Source organism: Pan troglodytes, chromosome 7 (assembly GCF_028858775.2).
Source record: "Pan troglodytes isolate AG18354 chromosome 7, NHGRI_mPanTro3-v2.0_pri, whole genome shotgun sequence".
NCBI classification, from domain to species: domain Eukaryota; kingdom Metazoa; phylum Chordata; class Mammalia; order Primates; family Hominidae; genus Pan; species Pan troglodytes.
In genome coordinates this window covers 100,009,528-100,031,166 of record NC_072405.2, presented here as the reverse complement: position 1 = coordinate 100,031,166, position 21,639 = coordinate 100,009,528, and the positions used below count along the sequence as shown (strand labels likewise).

At 35.5% G+C, this 21,639-nt stretch overlaps 2 protein-coding genes across 53 annotated transcripts in view; one reads left to right on the top strand and one right to left on the bottom strand.

The window, feature by feature from the left end:
* RIPK2 (receptor interacting serine/threonine kinase 2) overlaps positions 1-15,174 on the bottom strand; it is a 33,688-nt gene extending 18,514 nt beyond the window's left edge. The window contains exons 1-5 of one of the 3 annotated variants that reach the window (XM_519850.7): positions 14,332-15,174; positions 9,576-9,729; positions 7,074-7,229; positions 2,607-2,764; positions 752-801 (exon numbers count right to left, since the gene is read on the bottom strand). In XM_519850.7, the coding sequence (XP_519850.2) occupies positions 752-801; positions 2,607-2,764; positions 7,074-7,229; positions 9,576-9,729; positions 14,332-14,504 (691 nt within the window). In that variant the 5' untranslated portion in view covers positions 14,505-15,174. The remainder of the gene's footprint in view (positions 1-751; positions 802-2,606; positions 2,765-7,073; positions 7,230-9,575; positions 9,730-14,331) is intronic. The other 2 variants (XM_016959650.3, XM_054657391.2) reach the window with 2 other exon arrangements.
* Positions 14,438-21,639, top strand: part of LOC134810891 (uncharacterized) — a 190,638-nt gene continuing 183,436 nt past the window's right edge. For all 50 annotated transcript variants that reach the window (XM_063817298.1, XM_063817294.1, XM_063817259.1 and 47 more), the window contains exon 1: positions 14,438-15,525. In XM_063817298.1, the coding sequence (XP_063673368.1) occupies positions 14,467-15,360 (894 nt within the window). In that variant the 5' untranslated portion in view covers positions 14,438-14,466 and the 3' untranslated portion in view covers positions 15,361-15,525. The remainder of the gene's footprint in view (positions 15,526-21,639) is intronic.

The window sequence follows — 21,639 nt, the reverse complement described above, 5'->3', positions numbered from 1 at the left end:
TCTGTAAAAGGAATATATATACCCCAAACCATTGCCAGACTTACCTGATTCCTATGGAAGGAGTTTATATCCTCACCTCATTAATTTTGGGCTTGACCATGTGATTGGATTTGGTCAACAGAGTATTTGTAAAGCAGAGCTGAGCGAAACCTAGCAGAACTAAGAAGGGCTACAGCAACTAATATTTAATGTGAATGAGAAATAAATGTTTATTTCATAAGCTACGGAGATTCCGAGGTTGTTTTTTGTTACACAACAAGCTGACCTACACAAACCTCAAAATAAAGAAATAAACAATATTTTCAGGGAATAAAAAGGACAGATTAGTCTTCAATATTTGCTAGTCTTTATAGAGGGGGTAGTAATTAAATTATCATATAAATAATTTTACAGCTAGACTAGAACTTGGAAATAGTAATTTAAAATTCTTATTATGCAGGCGACAAAAATGAGGACGCAAGAGATTTTGTGACTTGATCACAGAGCTAATTACTGTCAGAACAAGAATTAAAATCTGGGTTTTTCTGATCCTTAATCCAGTACATTTTCCAGTATATAGTAGACTCACAACTGGATCCTTAACCCAGTATATTTTGCAGTATGTGATGCATTCACAACTGATAAATTGTTGTTTTAGTGTGTTTTCCACAAAATGAATAAGCAGATTTAAAATAACATGATTTTTAGATAGTTCTGAGAGTGACCTACTAACATGATGTTATTGAGCATAAAAAAGTCAAAACATACTTACCTTCAAAAGGCTGTTTTCTGGATAACACTTCCCATGTGATAACTGCATAGCTGTTTAACATAAGAACATACATGTTACATATTTTAAATGAACTCTGCATAATAAACTAAAATAGCACTATTTTTAAAAGCTGACTGAAGATACCATTTTTCAAAGTGATAAGGCAGCAAAGAATTACTGTATACAATGAAGATGATAAATGCTCATGTAGTTTGGAAACAAAATCAACTTTAAGTTAAAAAATTAGGAAATTACTGTAATACAAGCTTAACGTTACATGCAAGATTAACTTTTTGTGGATGATTTAATTCTTGGACACCCAGATAAGCTATGCCCTTTAATTAAATGATATTATTTTTCACAAAGAACAAAGAACAAGAAAAAAATTGTCTCATGGAGCTCTATTCTACTGCCTTTTTTCTGCTCTCAGCACTATCTTCTTTGGTAGTGGAAATATCTTGCCTACAGTTTAACTTCAGATGTCAATTACAGGGTTAAGCTGCATAGAGTTTATAATTAGAATAAATGGTTAAATAGGATATAAGAATTTTGCCACACCCCAACATTAACCATGCATTCAAAATGGACACATAGAATTTATTACTACCAACACCTTGTGTTACAGGGAGAGCGAGGAGTACAGAGGGAATTCCTACCCAAATAAAGGAATAATATTTCCTCATTTTTCCCTGACAGAGAATATTGAAATTGAACATAAAGGGAAAATTCACAAAATGAATGACTGGCAGATTTATTGGCCCATTTTTATAGAATCAAACCAGCTTTAAGAATTGTTGGGTAGAACATGATCTCTACCTTAGGAAGCTATAAATACATTTCTCCTCCCCTCAGTACATCATTCAGAATGAATTAAAAATATCAGAAAACAAAATATAAAAGGACAGTTTCTGATATTCACACAATGTGAATGTAAAAGACACTGTATGAATTGTTTTAGTGTAGCCACTAAAACGGATTGGCTGGCTTTGGTTTTAATGAGAAATAACAAAAATTAAAATGCTTTTGAAGAAAAGGAATATGCAATTTAATTAAATATATAGTTTTCTGGTAGAGATATAGCATTCATTCCTAAAATGATTCATTAACAGGTTATTTATTAAAGATGGCAAAAAGCCATTTAAAGGAATATAAAATGTGTTCAGAGCAAATTTAGAGAGTCTGCTTTTGCATTCATTAGTATATTAAAAGAGATAAGAGTAACTTATACACGAGGTGAATGTCCCCATCTCCTAAACCTGTGTAAATAATCATCTTCCTTTTATTCTGGTTAAATAACCAGTGTCAATAACAATGTGTTATGCTTATTACTGCATTATGAGATTATAATATGCATCTGAAATATGAAAATGATCTTATCAAACCCATTGATTTGTTGTATAAAAAATTCACACATATACAAATATTAGGGATTCTTTAAATAGAAATATCCCCAGTGTGATTAAGAGTTTGTCTATTTATCTAAAAAGATATGTAGATATCAAAAGCTAAAAGGTTGAACAGGTTGAGAAACTTAAAGCTAAAATGTTAGGAACCACTGTTTCCCTCTGCATTTCCAAGTCACATATGATAAAAATCCTTAACTATTATATTATAAATTGATAGGATAAGAAGAGATGCTTTAAAATTTCTTAAAGGATGTAAAAGTTTCTTAAAGCAAATCATTAAATTTCCTTAATTTGAAAAATATTAATCACCGTGGGGCCTCAAGTTTACTTTCACCACAATTATGAGAGAAGAATAAAAATCACAGTTTAAAATGTAGCTTCAAAATTCTGGTTGACTAATTTTGTGTCTGAGACAAGGTTAACTCTGAGCAGAAGCAACTTTACTCTACCTATATATATCGTGCTTGATACTGGCCCTTGATTTTTGTCCAGGTTCATAGTTTTCAGGTGGCATATAGATAATTGTCCCTCCTTCTGGTGCAGATTTGCTACTTCGTGACTGTGAGAGGGACATCATGCGCCATTTTGATAAACCAAAATCTGCAATCTGTAAGGGACAAGAGCAAATAATTAAGAAATTTCCTCTTTAAAAAGTCCAAAAGTCAACTATCTTTGTGTATATTCACTGTATTTAGATATCAAACCAGAGAAAATGTAATATATTTTAATATTTTATTTCTGTATATTCCCCCAACTTCTTACAAAATTAAATTCCACACTGCTGAGCCAAATAACTCTAGGAGCAATACATACGGAGTTAAAGTTTAATATAACATTACAAATTTCAAAAGAGAGACTAATTTTTGAAAATTAAGCAGAGGCATTTTTTGTCTGATATTCTCAATGAGTATGTACCTTGCACACCTTACTTTTCATGACATATAGCTTGATACCATGTGCTTCCTACATCTCACAGAGCTGCCAAGTCTACTCACATCTCATGCAATTGTCACTGGTCATTGTTTACAATTCTGGTTTATACAGTTGTATTAATAATGCCCTAAAGGTAGCATCCTTAAATTAAGAAATACACTAAATCTCAAAATTGTAAAGGTAATTATTATACAATTTTATGCTGATCACTAAAAGAAGTATTTCATGGAAACAGTATAATTGCAGAGAAAACATATTTATGTCCAATACAATGGGTGCCTAAAGAATTATCAGTGACAATATTCTGTGCCTTTGATATGTCCTGTACAGTTTTGCTTCAGTTGTAAATCTTATGCATATATTATACAGTATCTTATAACTAAATATTTAAAAGCTTCCTTATTTTTTACTTTATTTTTTAAAAATGTAAGACAAAATGTAAGAACAGAAATAATATTTAATTGACAAGGGAGTATGGGAAATCCTAAAAGACACTGAAATTACTTAAAATATTTTACTGCATACTTTAGAATTCAGCAGAGTGAAATGAGCTCCATGCAGCACATCATTTGTTTCCATTGTTTACCTCCTATATTTTTTACCCATTTTAACAAAATACATAATTTTTATTAGCATTTAGATGAATTTGAGATAAAAAAATTATGGCCTCCATTCCCAAAAAGGAGTGGTAGAATAAATGAATTTTTCATTCATTTGCTACAATAAAAGAGTCAATTTAAGAAAAAAAATAAAAATAATCAAGAATTTTAAAATTGAATTCACAGAAAAGGACCAAGATGACTAAGTCATGAGAACAGCTGAGAAAAGCAGTTAAGCAAAGACTTTCATAAAATTTTTAAGGACAGAATGAAGAAATATGGGCTGTATAATAGCACTTTTAGGAGTATTCCAGACAAACTGAATGAGTATTCTCCAAAAGCGCGGATTAACAAAAGGACTGATATTGACCCAGATGAAGGTTCTTATGGCCATGTGATACAGCTCTGATTCAAGCTCTGTACTGGTTCATATTTAATCATGACTTAAAGATACAAAAAATTATCTAATTAAATTTGAGCATCACACAAAACTTGGAGAGAAACTTAAAACCTTTGGATTATAGAAATAACATTCAAAAAGGTCTTAAGAGACTGAAGCAATTGCTCCAATCTAACAAGATAAAATTTGATCATATCTAGAAAGTATTCTGCAAAGTACATTATTTTGTGTACTTTGTTGCTTAAGAAGAGGTGGCTTAAGCAACGATACGTGGCAAAAAGAACCTCCAAGGGTTTTTTGTTGACACTAAGCCCAATTTGAACTATGTGATATGACTACCCCTGGAAAGCTGATGAATTATTAAGGAACTATTAAGTATTTAGGGCCAAGGAAATGACACTTTCACTAAAGTCTGCATTCATCAAACCACACCAAAAATAGTATTGTGTTCAGTTCTGATGATCAACATTTAAGTGAGATTTAAACAAAATGATGCATCTACATAGCACCAAGGATTAAAATCCATGTAATGTAATAAGAAAACGAGTTGAAGGAACTAAAGGGTATTTATCAGGGAGATGGATAAAATGCACTTGTACGTGAGGGTTTGGGAGACAGCTCATAGCTATCTTCAAATATTGAAAGGGCTGTCTTGCTGAAGTAACTAAATTGGATTTATTCTGTTTATCACAAAAAGTTGAAGTAGGATCAATGGGTGGAAGCAACCAGGAAGGAATTTTGGTTGATCATTTAAGAAAATGTCACAATTATTCAATTAAGGATGTTAAGACTCCCTGTTACAGGATAACTGCTTTGGGAGACAGGGATTGTTGCAGTGAAGTATCAGAGAACTAGTTGACCATTGAGGTACTTCTACTTGATGGTTCTATAATTGATGGAATAGATTAGTCTCTTTTTTTCTTAGCAATACTGAGGCAGCAGCTTGCTTCTCTCTCCTTTCCCCTACCACTTTATTCTAAGGAGAGGAGTGTCTTCAATAAAAATTTTTCCCACTTATTTTCTCTCACATTTCTTGTTTTAATTTCCCTGTTGTTTCAACTTCTCTATTACTGATTTCTTTGAACATTTTTTATATTTATAATAATTTTCTGATTACATGTTATTAAAAGAAGTATAGCAAAATGATACATAAAAATATGGTGAGTTACATTTAGTATTAATTACTCAAAAACTACTTTTTATTTACACTCAGTTAGATATAGAATAGCTGTGAAATCACAATAGCCAGTGTCTTCAGCACTTAAGTCCTGCATCTTATTAAAAAATGAATTCAAGGTGGATCACAGATTACATATGTAACATAAAACTATAAAACTTACAGAAGATAACAAAAAAGGAAATCTTCAGTAAGTAGAACTTGGTGAAAAGTGCTTAGAGATGACAGCAAAAGCATGATCCATAGAAGAAAAAATATGGACTTCATCAAAATTAAAATTTTTGCTTTGTGAAAGTCCCTGTTAAAAGGATGAAAAGACAAACTATAACTGGGAGGAAATATTTGCAAACTACATATCTGATGAAGAACTACTACTGTAACAAATACAGAACTCTCAAAACTCAACAGTAAGAAAACCAAAGAATCCCTTTAGAAAATGAGCTTAAGACATGAGAGACATTTCACTGAAAACCACGTATGGGTGGCAAATTAGCATATAAAAAGGTGTTCGATATCATTAGCAGTTAGGAAAATGCAAATTAATACCAAGATGAGATATCACTACGCATCTATTAGAACAGCTAAACAGAAAACAGTGATAATACCAAATGCTGGTGGGCATTTGGTATTATCATTTTGCTTTGTGAAAGTCCCTGTTAAAAGGATGAAAAGATAAACTATAACTGGGAGGAAATATTTGCAAACTACATATCTGATGAAGAACTACTACTGTAACATATACAGAATTCTCAAAACTCAACAGTAAGAAAACCAAGGAATCCCTTTAGAAAATGATGCGGAATAGCTGGATCTCTCACACATTGCTGGTGGAATGTAAAATGGTACAGCCACTCTGGAAAATAGTTGGATACTTTCTTTAAAAACTAAAAACACCCTTACCATATGACCCAGCATTTGCATTCTTGGGCATTTATCACAGAGTAATGAAGACTTATGTTCACTCATAAACCTGTACAGCTTTGTTCACAGCAGCTTTGTAAATAATTACCCCAAAATGGAAAGAACCAAAATGTTCCTGAATGGTTAACTTTGGTACATTTATACTGTGGAATACTGTTTATCAATAAAAAACAACTATTGTTACAAGCACAACTTAGACGGATCACAAGAGCATTATGTGATGTGAACAAAGCCAATCTCAAAATATCACATACTATATGATTCCACTTATATAGCATTTTCAAAATGACAAAATTAAAGAGATGGAAAGCAGATTAGTGGTTGTTAGGGGTACAGATTGTGGTAGGGAGGAAGTGGGTGAGGTAGGATGAGTGGTATCTTTGTGGTGATGTTATGAGTAGTGCTGTACCTTGATTGTTGTGGTTACACAAATCTATACATGTGATAAAGTAATAGTACTATGAACACACATTGTACTAATGTCAAATTCCTGGTCTTGAAATTATACTATAATTATGTGTGATATAACAATGTGGGAAACCAGGTGAAGGATACATGAAACCTCTTTATTACCTTTGCAACTTCCTATAAATATATAATAATTTTAAAATAAAAAGTAAAAAAAAAGGTGATCTTGACAATTCAATTAAGGAACATAATGGCTTAGTATTTTGTACCATAATTCTATCTCTGTCTAGGAATAACTTCCTAACTGCAGTAGGAAGAAGGAGAATAGAAGATAGAAATTAGGGGCTATGGAAATTACTATTCATTAGTCCCTATCTCTAAGGAGAGACATGAAATTGGCTAGGTCGAAGAAATAACTAAAAAGTATTTTTAAAACTATAAGGACAAGGAAACATAAACTTTTTAAAAAAGTAATTACCTTAACATGAAATTCATTGTCCAGTAAGATATTCTGAGTCTTCAAGTCATGATGAAGTAAAGGAGGAGTCATATTGTGCAGGTAATTTACACCAAGGGCAATTTCATGCAGGATGCGAAATCTCAATGGCCAAGCAACATCAGGATATTCAGTTTTCTTCATATATATGTGAAAAGAAAGAAAATGAAATTAGTCCAAATTTCACTATGTTTCACACTTAGAAAGTTAAATATTCCATGAGGAAATACAGTATAAACTAAGGTTAAAACATATGCTCATTTTTATAAAATAGCACCAATTTGATAGGGTTTAACATTTTTGTGTCTTACTTTCCTCACTTTATAGAGAAAATTATGATAACTTTATGGCACCAATACTTCCTTTTAGTTTATATTGGTCATGCAACTACATGGTTTTGGGTCTTTCTTCAACTGACACAAATCTGAATTACTTTGTATCTGTATATAGCCAGAGTCATATACTTACACCCACATCCACCTCCTCATTCTATGTCTTAATCAGGTAATTTGAGTACACACAAATACACACAAAATTACAGACAGTTTGTTTCTAGTAAATACCAAGGCATTCATTCAAAATTTGTATTTTAATTTTTCTATTAATATAAAATCATACATTATAATCACTGCATCAGTTACAAATTATGATCATATTGTATTTATTGACTAAGCATTAATTTATCATACATTTAATCATATAATTAATTTATCTGCATTCCAGCTTATAAAATTAGCCTTTTGTTTTGTTTTTGTGGAAGGGACACTCATTTTTGTTTCTAAAACTATATAGAACAGACACATTTAAAACATAACATTTTATTTTTCATAGTACTCAAATAATATCCATCTGAATTTTCTTAAAATAAATGTTTTCTGAACATAAAAGTTAATGTGGCTTCCCAGGAGAATGAACATACTTCGGAAGATCAGGCAATTTGGGAAGATCCACGATGAATCACCAGGCACCATACCACATTTTTCTAAATGCTATGAAAAAGACTGCTTCTACTGAAAGTACAAAACTGTTCTTGAGAAGTTTTTCTGCCAATGCGTCAGCTTATAGTTCAGTGATCAATCTGGCAAGGGGAGTGGTTCAAAATATTTTAGACTGTTTATGATACATCTTGAGTTTTCTCAATGAATTTTGTGAGGTTGGGGGAGGGCACTTCAAGATAAATCCCACCCTAAATAATGCAATACAGGAAACCAAAAGAAACACAAAAAGCTGACGTGGAACATTACTTTCTCTGGCATACACAGAGGCCTGTCCCCTAGAGAAACTTAATCTTTTAATCTGTAAAAAAGGTAACTTTTTCTGAAAATTATGCAGTTTAAAGCAGTTACCAGGCCTCTCTGCAGCATAATATAATATGGGGGCTTGTGATCATGGAGACAAGGGAGAGAAGTGCTCACTCTATATTTTATGATTTTTTTCCAGGAGTTAGCAATCCCCCTTGAGGAGGCTGTAGAATTTCCAGCGAGCTGCAAATTTGGGTGCCAGAGTATCTGCTGGGGTGTGGGAAGAAAATGTTAGATTTCTACTTATACTCATTTCTCAACAAAAATAAAAGAGAAATTGTGATTTATTAATATTTGTATCTTGGCTCTGTGGTAGTTATACAAATCTTACAGACTGACACCAGTTACTTATTCCATCCTTGTTTCAAATGGTCACAAGTCATGAATAGAATGTGATGTATTCTGAAACTGAGAGGAAGTTACTCTATGACTGACTGACAGTGGCACCCACTTTCCCTTGGCCACTTACAGGGCATTGTGTTACACTATCATTTGAGAGTATCTATTGATTGGATTTTGTAGATTAATACAGTTTTAATTAAGCCAACCCTCAAAAAATGGACCAAGTAGTTTAAAAAGATCTATTGAAACTACAGACTCATGATAATATTAATAATGAATACATGTATTTTGAGAATGAGGACCCCTGAATTTGTTTACTCAAGGGATTCATAATCAAAGAGAGAGTGACTGGTACCTTGGGAAAAAGGGTAAATGGCTCACACCACTGTCTATTATTAGAAAAGCTAATGTATCTGGTATTCAGAGATAATTTATTAATATTTGGCCTGCTAATTCAGAACTTTATGAACTGGTATTAATAACATTAAATTTGAATTTGAAATTGCTATTAATATAAAATAAAATATCACTTAACAGTGGATTTTACAGTGTGCAGAGTTTATCTCTTCCATTTCTACCCATGTAATATGCATGTAAATACTATAATTTGGTATAAATGTTAGGAATGGTAACCCAGGCAAAATAATCTAGAGTACAGGGCCTGAATCCACAGTGTTTTAATCAACACAAAAATGTCACAAAAGGTAAAATTTTATCCCTGTGATAGTCTTTGATTCATCTATATACCCCTAAATAATCTGATCAAATATAAAATCAAAGTAAAATATAGTTTGAATAGTAAAAATGGCAATTATGGCCACTAAAAATGTGTAATACTTACCCTATGTAGGAGTTCATTTAATGATCCATTTGGCATGTATTCAGTAACTATTCCCAAAAATTCAGGCTCATTGCAAATTCCCAAAATTGGAAGAATGTAACTAAATCTAGCTTTGTGTAAAATTTCAGCTTCTCTTAAGACATCCTTTCTTTCACTAAGAAGAAAAAATGCATAATTACTTCAAGTAATAAAAAATATACAATTATCATGCCTATAAGACTAAGCCTGGATTTTTTTTCATTAATTAGCTATGTGACCTCATGTAAATTATGCAACTTCTCTGCACCTTAGTTTCATCATATTTAAAATAGAAATAATACCTACCCTATATATTCCACAGGTCTGTTTAGAGACCAAAATAACTTCTATAAGCCACTGACAGGTAAAAGTGCTAAACACAGGTTTATTATTATTGTACTTATCCTAGGAATGGGAAAGAACATAGTATTAAATTTATAAAGTCTATCTATGTTAGAACAATTGGTGCCTGAACTAATTACATGATTAAGTTTACATTGTATTCAAATGAGCATGTTTTATTAGAATATTATATTAAATTTTATGGTTGCATACCATATAAACATTTTCCAAATATCCTGAATATTAAAACCTTTAAATGTTATAGATTCAATAGCTGCATAAAAGTCAGTAATATTTATAAATTATATACCAGAACTCAGGAAAAGAACACTGAGAACAGGTAAATGCTCAATAATATTAATAGATTGCTGGGGTAACTGGCTCCCAGGTTCATTTGTTTATTCATATGTAAAACAAATACATATTTAACTATTTTTTTTTCTATTTTTCTTTGTCACCCTGGCTAGAGTGCAGTGGTGTGATCACAGCTCACTATAGCCTCAAACTCCTGGATTCAAGCCATCCTCCCACCTTAGCCTCCCCAGCAGCCAGCTAGCTCCACAGGCATGCAACCGTGCCTATTTTTGTTTTTTGTAGAGACAAGGTCTCACTATGTTATTCAGGGTGGCCTCAAACTCCTGGGCTCAATTGTATCAGATGTCCAATAGGTAGGTATCAAATGATTTCAAGGAAATTAAAGGGAAGGCTAAATTTGGGAAATTGTGAATTGTTTAATGCACTCCTTTTATGTAATATAAAAGGAGTGAAGGTGAATAAGACAGGTTAGGGACATATCTCAGTCTTAAAGCCTGGTTAGGGTGGTGAAACTTCACTTAGCAGTCACTAAGTGATTGACGGTTTGTTTGCTTTTTTTAACATACAGAATACACACTGGAAACTTTTTTTTTTTTTTTTAACAGACCAGATCTTGCTATGTCGCCCAGACTGGCCCTCCCTACTCTGCCTCTTGAGTAGCTGGGACTACAGGGGTGTGCCAATGTACCTGGTGTGACTGAAAGTTTTTGAGTTGGGGAATGACAGTAGAATACAATTTTAAGATGATTAATTTGGCAACAAGATGTAGGATTAGTAGAAAGTGGTAGAGTTTGAAAGTCAGGTGTTAGGAGATTTTAATACCAGTTAATACATGAACCTAAAACTACAAAGGTAGCAGTGGAAATGGAAAGAAAAACACTAAGTGAATAGAATGCCCGCGTTGTAGTGACTGACTGTAGGGGGTTAAAAAAAAATGAAAACGAATTGGAGATGTCATTATTTTTTTACCCTGAGTGACCGGATGTTGGCTGCAGCAATGACAGAAATAGAAATGTTTCCAGGAGAAGCCTATTAGGTAAGTAATGATGATAAGTTAGTTCTTACACCTCCCAAGCTCTGAATGAATGGCTGTTGAAATATGAATAGCAACAGACATTCTAGACCAGACTAAGAGGACTACTTTTAAAAACAAACAAAAAAACAAAGCAAAAGAATCTTCATCATTTATTTTTTGAATAGGTCATATATTTATATGTCTTAAAATTCAAGAGTAACAAGAAGGCATAAAGTGAAAAGCTTCTCTCATTCTCTGTCCTTCAATCACTTAATACTCCAACTGCTAGGAAACCGGTATCAGTTTGTGAGACCCATTTTAATTAAACGTTTATTCCCTAGATGGAAATAGTTCCGTATCTGCCCCAAGAGATTTAGGCCAACAACAGAGGATGACCCTGAAGATTCCTGGATACTAAGAACAATAGAGAGTGCATGCTGCAGAAGTCTCAGTGACACTTCACACACTCTTTCCTCCTCCCATTAAGAGGCATTCTTCTTTCCACTGTGACCCTATTACACGTCAGTCACTTTATATGCACTAGCATCCTAAGATCACCCTCTAAACATAGTTTCATTATCTCCACTTTATAAATGAGGGCACTGAGGCTCAGAAAAATTAATACTTTTCTAATGGTCACACTAATAAGTGGCAGGGTTGGCATCAGATTTGAATTGCAATCATGGGACATTAAAGCCTGCATTCTTTCTACCCTATTGCTTGATCAAAGAATATAGTAGGAAAGTTCTTGAAGGTAGATTTTTGGCAAGATTGAGTGAGTGGGAAATTTTTTTTAAAGCCAAAAGATTTTAAAAATTGATTTTTACATTTTGAAAATAAAGGTGTAAAGTACAGCTTCTATAGTCACATCACCAAAATTAACTCAAAAATTTAATCAGAAAAGTTATGTCATCTACAGGGTATTTGAACAACCAATTGGACTCATTACTCATAAGGGGTGGGAAGATTGTTGGGGAAGGTCCACTCATCGGATAGAAGTCAGGTTATGGAGACTGATTCACCAATCATTAAAGTAAGAGCATGTAACATTGCATAAACTTATTTTTCTTTCAGGTCATCCCAAAGAACAATGCAAACATTGTTCTCCATAGTCCGAGAAACACATGTATTTATTATTCGTATTTTATAAGTGAGGAAAGAGACACCAGTGAGTCAACTGCATAGCCTCATCTAATGCTCAGACTACATAAATACTGCAATGATAAGATCTTAAGTAACAAATTGGAGAAAAGAATGTGATGCAGTAATACCAGAGTGTTTCGCTGGTCTTATGGCTTCCTCGAAGACAGAATTAATTTCCTACCCAATTCAGTGAAGAATTTTAGACTACGAAAATTGTTCATGAGTATGGGAAGGAAACTCCCTCTTCACTTCTTGGTCCCCAAACTGCACAAAGCTTAGATAAATCAAAATCCTGAGAAGCAGCACCCAAAATGGGAGGATCAATTGGCTTTTCAATACCTAATGGGTCCATCAGTGCTACATTTCCATATAGTGTTTGCATAACTGGTTCTAACATATATCCACCCTCTCTAACCAACCACCACCCTTAAAAGTTGACTACAGACACATATACACACTTGTCCAGCACTTGCTCCACAGAATATAAGGCCTGGAGTAAACAGACACCACACCTTGTATATCACTGAATCTGGAGTATGATAGACAAGAAGTGGAAACAAGCTCTAGAGGTGTCCCAAATCTCCTGTGCCATTTAGGCCATCGAAGCCTGACAGTGAGAGACAATGAAGAAAAGCCACAGGCAGGTGAAAATCCAGTAACTTTGGCAGGGCGGAAGCTGAGGAATTTATCTGATGCTGGATACTCACAGCTTCTGGCCAATCAGGCATCGGGGATGACGTATTTTCACATTAGATACAGGAGGAGGAGAAGAGAATGTTGTAATCATGGATGTTAACTCACTAAGAACTGAATGCTGGGCCTAGTTAAATCCCTGTAGGAAGTAAAATACACAAGACTAGTGACCAGACCCATTGACTAATACACAGTCACAGGTCTATGGCACGCGGTTGTAATGTTCTTCTGAAAACAGAAACTAACGCTAACCTTCCCTTAAAACCTGTACAAACCAATAAGTGAAAGCCATTTACAATTTCTGGCCATTTAACAGTCTTGGTTCAATTTATTGTGGCAAAAATAGCACACATTTCCTCTACTTAATCTTCCCTGTGAGAGAAACTGAGACTGGGAGAAACTGAACTGCTAGTATTGAGTTTGATATAAAACGTTCCTGACAACACATAATAAACCAAAACCAAAATAAAAACAATAAGAAGCAAAACATCCTTGATTCTAAAGCAGTGCGGTCCAATAAACATATAATGTGAACACCACCACATACAATTTAAAATTTTCTCGTGGCCACATAAAGTAAAAAGAAACACATAAAATGAATTTTAATCTTATATTTAACCCAAGATATCAAAAATGTTATTTCAGCATATAATCAATAAACAAATAATAAAATATTATAAGTTCTTTTTTTAATAAATACTAAGCATTCGAACTCTGGTATTTTACACTTAGGTCACACTTCAATTCGGACGGGCACATTTCAAGTGCTCAATAGCCACCTGTGGCTAAGAGCTACCTACTGGACAGTGCAGCCCTACAGCCCAATTTCAAAAATAAGGAAAAAACAAAGCAAACAAAACCCACACCCACTATGTATAAACACACATCAATTTCAATAAACCCAGCGTTTAGAGTTAGGCAGTGATTGCTGATTTTTGGAGTACGGAGCCAGAACGCCTAGGAGTAAGAGGGAAGGAGAGAAAGGGTAATGGAGAGATGTGTGGAGGAATGCAACTGCTGCATCTCCAGAGAAGCCTGTGCTCCCTACGGTGCCAGAGCTTGAAGGGTCGGTGCTCCCTACCTCCCAAGCTTGAAGGGCTGCCTAGAGGTGACGAGGTGAGGCCGGCCCCAAGCGGTCACTGCCATTTGGGTTCTAGAGCCCGCTTGTCAGGGGGCTTGAGGGGATGCAGGAGTTGAGGGCTCTTCCAGGGAACCCCAGTGGCTGCCTACCTGTCGAGCAGCGGAGTGTGGATGTGCAGGTGCTTCACGGCCACCTGGACGCGCCAGTCTGCGTGGCGGGCGGACGACACAGTGCCAGAGGCGCCGCGGCTCAGGTAGCGCAGGTCGGCGAGTTTGTGGTAGGGAATGGTGGGCAGGGCGCTGCAGATGGCCTCCCCGTTCATGGTCCCGGGCGCTCAGGCCGGTTCCGGGTGTGCCCCCTGCTGCGGCGGCTCCCAAGGCTCCCCCGCCGCGCTCAGGCGCCCAGATACGCCCCTGCACGAGCGAGGCCGGCAAGACCCTTTTTGCCCCGCAACACTAGGTCACGAGGGCGCCCATTCCCCGGATGGCCCACGCCAGCCGCTGCTTCTCCGAACCAGAGCTGACTTCTTTTCTAGAGACTGGTGCCAACGCCGTAGCGCCGCGAAAGAGCTTCCTCTCTCGCAGCCCCGGCCCTCCCCGGCGCGCGCAGCGACCAGCTCCGGCCGCCCGAGCTCCTCCCTCCCCAAACTTCGCAGGTTACGTCAGCGGCGGACAGCAAGGCGGGGAGAGGGGCAGCCCGCTCGCGGCCCTCCCGCCTGGCTCTCCTCGGCCTGCGGCCGGGATCCTCCGCCCGGGTCGCGCAGCCGAGGCCGAGGGCTGGGGCGGGCGGCTGGGAAGTGGGAAAGGGAGCCAGAGGCGCTCCTTTTGTCTTCTCTTCCCATCCCCCAGGTTTGGGAAAGTTTTACTTTTGGGAAAGCCCCTCTCTTCATCCTGCTGGCGGGTGTCGGATTGGTTAGCGGCCACCGGCCCCCGCCGCCCCCAACAGGATTCTCCTTTGGGCCACAGGTCTTCCGGAAGTTGCCAAACCCCGGTAGTGGCAGCGTCCGGCTGGGGGCTTTATTAGGGGGCACCGGGGTCTGCTTTCCGACTCCCTTCCGACTCTGCGCCTGCGCAGGAAGCTTTTTGGGGAGTGTTGTGAATTCCGAGGGCTCCACACTTAAAAGGTTGTACACTCACCTGTCTACCTGGACTCCAATTTCCATATTTCCAGCCACTTGAGGACTGAGAGGTGGATGATAAACCCTGTCATAGTGGAGCAAGTTCAGGTGTTTAACCGCTGTTACGGGGGATCTGCCTTTTCTCCCTCTCCTTTCTTACTTCCATGAGTATGTATGTGCAGAGATTGAAAAATGACCTTGAGAGAGTCCATCCATCTAACTCCAGGTAAGACTGCAAATATTTCTTTCTTATAAATCTGGGAGGAATGCAGTCAGTGTTTCATGCCAACCAAAAAAGACTGCAAACGTTTTTCCATCTTTCTGCCTTGAATACCTTTCTACTTAGATGACTGTTTTGTAAGACATGAGTGCAAATGTTATATACAATACCAAGTCCATACTAGATGTTTAATTAATTCTAGGGATTCAGTAATAAGGAATGACTCGAACAGATTTCTGCCTACAGACAGCTAATGGTTCTTGTATTTTTGCATTACCTGAAATGAAAGTAGCAATGTTAGATTTTACAGTAGTGGGAGGTTGTAAACAATAGTGTGTTAAACATTTTTGATCATTTATAATAAAATGTTCAGCGCTAAACATATGGTCTGATACTCTGTGCTTTATTGCTTAATAAGCTTTTATTTTTCTTTTCGAGAGGGAGTCGTGCTCTGTCACCCAGGCTGGAGTGTAGTGGCGCGATCTCTGCTCTGCTCATTGCAACCTCTGCCTCCCTGGTTCAAGCAATTCTCCTGCCTCAGCCTCCCAAGTAGCTTGGATTACAGGCGCCCGCCACCACACCCAGCTAATTTTTGTATTTTTAGTAGAGACGGGGTTTCACCGTGTTGGCCAAGCTGGTCTCGAACTCCTGACCTCGTGATCCGCCCACCTTGTCCTCCCAAAGTGCTGGGATTACAGGCGTGAGCCACCGCGCCCGGCCAATAAGCTTTTTTCTTAAAAAGTACTCAGAAGACTTTTCTATCCATTCATTCTGTTAACGCGCGTCAGTGTGAAGAGACCACCAAACAGGCTTTGGGTGAGCAATAAAGCTTTTAATCACGTGGGTGCAGGCCGACTTAGTTCGAAAAAGGAGTCAGCAAAGGGAGATAGGGGTGAGGCAGTCTTTATAGGATTTGGGTAAGTAGTGGAAAATTACAGTTAAAGGGGGTTTTTCTCTTGCGGGCAGGGGTGGGGGTCACAAGGTGCTCAGTGGGGAGCTCCTGAGACACATTGTCCAGGAGAAGGAGTGTCACAAGGTCCATTGATCAGTTAGGGAAGGGCAGGAACAAATCACAATCGTGGAATGTCATCAGTTAAGGCAGGAACTGGCTATTTTCACTTTTGTGGTTCTTCAGTGGTTTCAGGCCATCTGGATGTATACGTGCAGGTCACAGGGTATATGATGGCTTAGCTTGGGCTCAGAGGCCTGACATGTTTATCCAGTCAATTAATTAAAAACCTGAGTCCTAGAAAAAGAGAACAAAAAATAAACAGGGAAGAAATGATCAAAATAATAATTTTAAAAATTTTGCTAGGGCAGGAGTCTTCATATTTAAAGGCCCACCAAGTAAAAAGACCTACATTAAGGCACATCATTAAAAAGGTGAGAACACTAACACTAAAGGGAAGATTCTAAACGTTTTCAGAGGGCAGAAACAAAAATTAAAGGGATGGGAATTAGAATGGCATTGAATTTCTTAACAATGTTACTAAGTCATTGTTATCCTGAAATATAATGAAGTGAAATTTTTCCAATATTCTGAAGGACAGTAACTTCCAACTTAGAATTCTATAGTCAAACTTTCCATCAAATATAAGGGCAGAATAAAAACATTTTCACATATAGAAGGATGAAATACTTTCTTTCCATGTCATTTTTTTTTTTTAAAGAAAGCTCCTAGAGAATGTGTTCAGCAAAACATGGGAGTAGGCCAAGAAAAAGAAAGACATGAGATCCAGAAAACCCGACCAGGAAATTAAGAAGGGAAACTCCAGGATGAGAGAAATATGGCAGAATTAGAGAGCAACCCATTTTCACTGAACAGGGAGATGGCAGACTTCAAGAGAAAACAGTAGTTACAGTAATTGAAATGATAGATTATCTAATTTTGAGTATTTGAGAAATTATATTGATAGATGTTTGATAGATCTAATGAACTATGGGATAAAATTGGAGAATGAATTGTAAAAAAAATACAAGTAAAAAAAGGAGACAATTGTTAATTCCATGAAAATTATATCAGAAGGGAGACAACATTTCTCTAAACTGTTTTGTGGTGGTGAAAAATGTAGAACTTTTCGGAGCTTTTGAAATGCTAATATGCATCTCTAAGAAGGAGAGAGCATGAAGCATAGAACTTAATGGAATTTATTTGTATTGTTAATTACATTACTTTTAAATTTACTTTTTAAAACCATATCACATGGTTTAAAATTTAAAACAATAAGGACTCATAATGCAATAGAAAAATTGAGAAGAGGACTTAGATACCTTGAAAAAGAGGTGAAAAGGTTCTCAACATCATTAATTATCAGGGAATCACAAATTTTATTCACATTGCAACACTACTATCCAAACAGTAGAATGAATAAAATTAAAAAGACAGAATATACCAAGTGTGAGTGAGGATTTGGAGCAACAGGAGCTCTTGTACACTGCTCATGGGAGTGTTGATTGGTACAATCAATTTTGTAAATTGTATGTCAGTATCTATTAAAATTGTAGATATGCAGACCCTATGACCCAGTAATTCCTTGCTTCGGTATGTGGACATGTGTATGCATCTACTAGAATGTTCATAGCAGTGGTGTTTATAATAGCCTCAAACTGGAAATTACCCAGATATCCATAAATAGTAGAATAGATAAATACATTTTGGCACATTTATGCAGTATAATACTAAATGGGAATGAAATTAAACAGTGTACAAATATAATGTTGGATGAAAAAAGCCAGATACAGAAGAGTACATATTGCATGAGTCCATTTGTATAAAGTACAAAAATAAATAAAACTAACTTACGCTTATAGAAATCTTCTCTCTAGCAGGGGAGAGGCATTGATTAGAAGGGAATCATGAGGTATTTAGGATGATGGTAATGTTCTATTTTTTGATTCGGGACCTAGGATGTAGGTGCCAGTTGCATGGGTGTGTTCAGTTTATGAAAATTCTTGGAGATTACACTCACATTCACTTTTCTGAATATAGTACTTCAATAAAAAGTTAATTGGTTTAAATATAAAATAAACATGCACATATATAGGCATATATTGTATATGCATATATAAATATAGATTTATATATATTATTTATTTTATCTTTATATTTATATATTTATATATTTAAATATATAAAAATATATATTATGTGTGCATGTTTACATTTAATTATATATAAAATATATATAAAATATCTGTCACTTTTATGTAATTATTATAACACTATATACTCGTCTACTTTGCTTACTTTTCACTTAATATATCTTGGATATCTTTCCATATGAATGCATAAAAAGCTCCCTTATCTTTTTTATTTTCTAAACGCTGATGGATATACCATAATTTATCCCCCATTGATGGGCATTTACTTTGTTTTCACACATATGCTATTACAGATAATGCTGCAATAGTTAATTTTTGCTTATGTTATTTCATACATATATATCTACGTATTCCAGAAGCCAAATTGCAGGATCAGAGTATGTTGGTTTGTAACTTTGGTTGATGTCATTGAATTGTTCTTCATTGAAGTTATACTAATTTTCTTTTCCTGTAGATGATGAAAATAGCTATTTCTCCACACACTTACTTTCCTTCCTTTTAAAGATGGATAGTACGTTGTTGGTCTGCTGATTCCTGAAGTGTTCAGTGCTTCTAAATTCACGTAAATGCTAAGATTCTTTTTATCCAAGCTTTCTAAATATTTTTAAATCACAACCTTAAACCTTTAGCTTTCATGATAGGTTTTACCAGTATACAGTTTTAAAAACATATATTATTAGTCATATATGGGAATTAATTAAATTATATATTTCTTCATATACATATAGTTCAATTCCCACAATTAATTGGCTAATGATAGAAAGTTTAAGGGATATCGATGCTGAAATACATCAACTAAACAAGAAAGAAAATATTAGAATATTTACGCAAAGTAGGCTTAAAAAACAAGAATCACATCTATATGTTGATTTCATCTGTTCAAAATTCTATAAAATTACATCAAGATTTGTTTTTCCATGAGATAAGGGTTATTTATACCTGTATGTATTATTTTAGGAAATTGAACCTTGAAATTGCATATCTATTCAATTAGACATGAGACAAAAAATGGAAAATAAACTACTTAAAAAACTACAAATTTAAGAATTTCAAACATTTCATATTGTAAACTTTTCTAATTTTTGGTCTAAAAGCACCTAATAAGTTTTAAAGACACAAATCCTGGGGAAGTCTCTATAATTGCATAATAATAACTGTACTGCATGGGAAAACTAATGTTTAGGGTACATTTGATACCTTCCCCCCAAAACTTTTAATACATGATGTATCTGATGATAGAGTCTATTATTATGAGGAGATAGAAAAATATACTTTTTGCAGCTAGCTAGTAAAATCATGTTTCTCATTTAGCCATCTGTATTCAATCCTAAAATTGAACATGTCATATTTAAATTGATTGGAGAAATGATGTTTTTTTCTTTTGAATTATTAGCAAACATTACATGGAAATCAACCTTTTAATATGATATTTACTAATAACACTTTTCTCAAATATTTGTCAATTTAAAGTTACATTTGAATCTTACCATTTGGAAAAAAGGTGAAATTTTAAAAAAAAATTCTAAGAAGGTGAAGTTAATATATATTTCTTTGAAAGTGCTGAAAAGTAAAAACAAAACAAAACAGTTGGAGACACAGAGCTAGTACAATCTCCCACCTAATTCAAGAATATCTAATGAAGAGTTGACCAGTTCTTTTGAACATTCCCTGGCAAAAGGGAAATCACTACATTTTGAGCAAGCCCTTTCCATTGGTTACAGATTTCTTTTGTTAAAATTCTCTAACATTCTAAATTTTAGGAGGTTCTTCTGGTGTTAATATTACTGGCTTTTGTTGTATTAAGTCTAACTCTCCTACCTAGACAATTGAAACAAAGGGTCTACCCCTTTTAAGGCGGTATGAGGGATTTAAAAGATAAATACTTGGAAGATAGATATGTCATCTTTAGTCTTCTTTTACTTCAACTTGGTTTTTAGTCTCTGTGGTTGTCCTATATTCATCAATATCCCCGCCTCCAAATAGATTAGAAAATTTTATGTGAAATCTGACAGATGAGAGGGATTGTGGCTATACCTGTCTTTGATCTGAATCTATTCACGCAATGGAAGACGGCCCTGCTAAACTATTCATTTAGGTTGGGCCTAAATTTTTTTCTTTTTCTTTTCTTTTCTTTTCTTTTCTCTTTTCTTTTCTTTTCTTTCTTTCTTTCTCTTTCTTTCTTTTCTTTCTTTACTTTCCTTCTCTCTCTTTCTCTCTCTCTTTCTCTTTCTTTTCTTTTTTCTTTTTTTCTTTTCTCCGTTTCCTTCTCCTCCTTCTTTTTTTCCTTCTTCTCCTCCTCCCCTCCCTCTCACCCCCTTCCTCTTCTTTCTTCATCCTTTTCTGTTAATGAAGTGCCTTTAAAACAGGTTTTCCCTCTTGTACAATTGATTCTTTTAGACCCAGTGTTATTGTTTGAACCATGTTTCCCAAAAAGATGTTGAAGTCCTAACCCTCAATACCGATGACCGTGACCAACCATATTTTGAAATAGAATCTTTACAGCTGATCAAATTAGGATAAGGTTATTAGGATGGGACCTAATCCTGATAGTGTCTTTATAATGAGGGGAAATTTGTACATCATGACAAGCATGCATAGAGGGAGGATACTGTGAAGACATAGGGAGAACACTATCTGCAAGCTATTGAACAGACTAGACTACCAGCAGCTAAATGAGAAGAATGGAATGGATTCTCCCTCATAGTCATCAGAAGGAACCAACTCTGCTGGCGCTTTGATTTTGGACTTCTAGCTTCCAGACAATAGATTTCTGTTGTTTAAACCATTCTGTGTAGTTTTGTTATGGCAGCCCCAGTAGTTTTGTTATGGCAGCCCCAGGAATCTAATATACTCAGCTACAATTTAAAAATACTTTTTAGGATAATTATAAATTTATAGGACGTTGCGAGGATAATACAGAGAGGTCTCATGTATCCTTCATTCAGTTCCCGCCAGTGGTTATATCTTACAGAATTGTAATACAATATAAAAACCAGTAATATAGCATTCATCCAATAT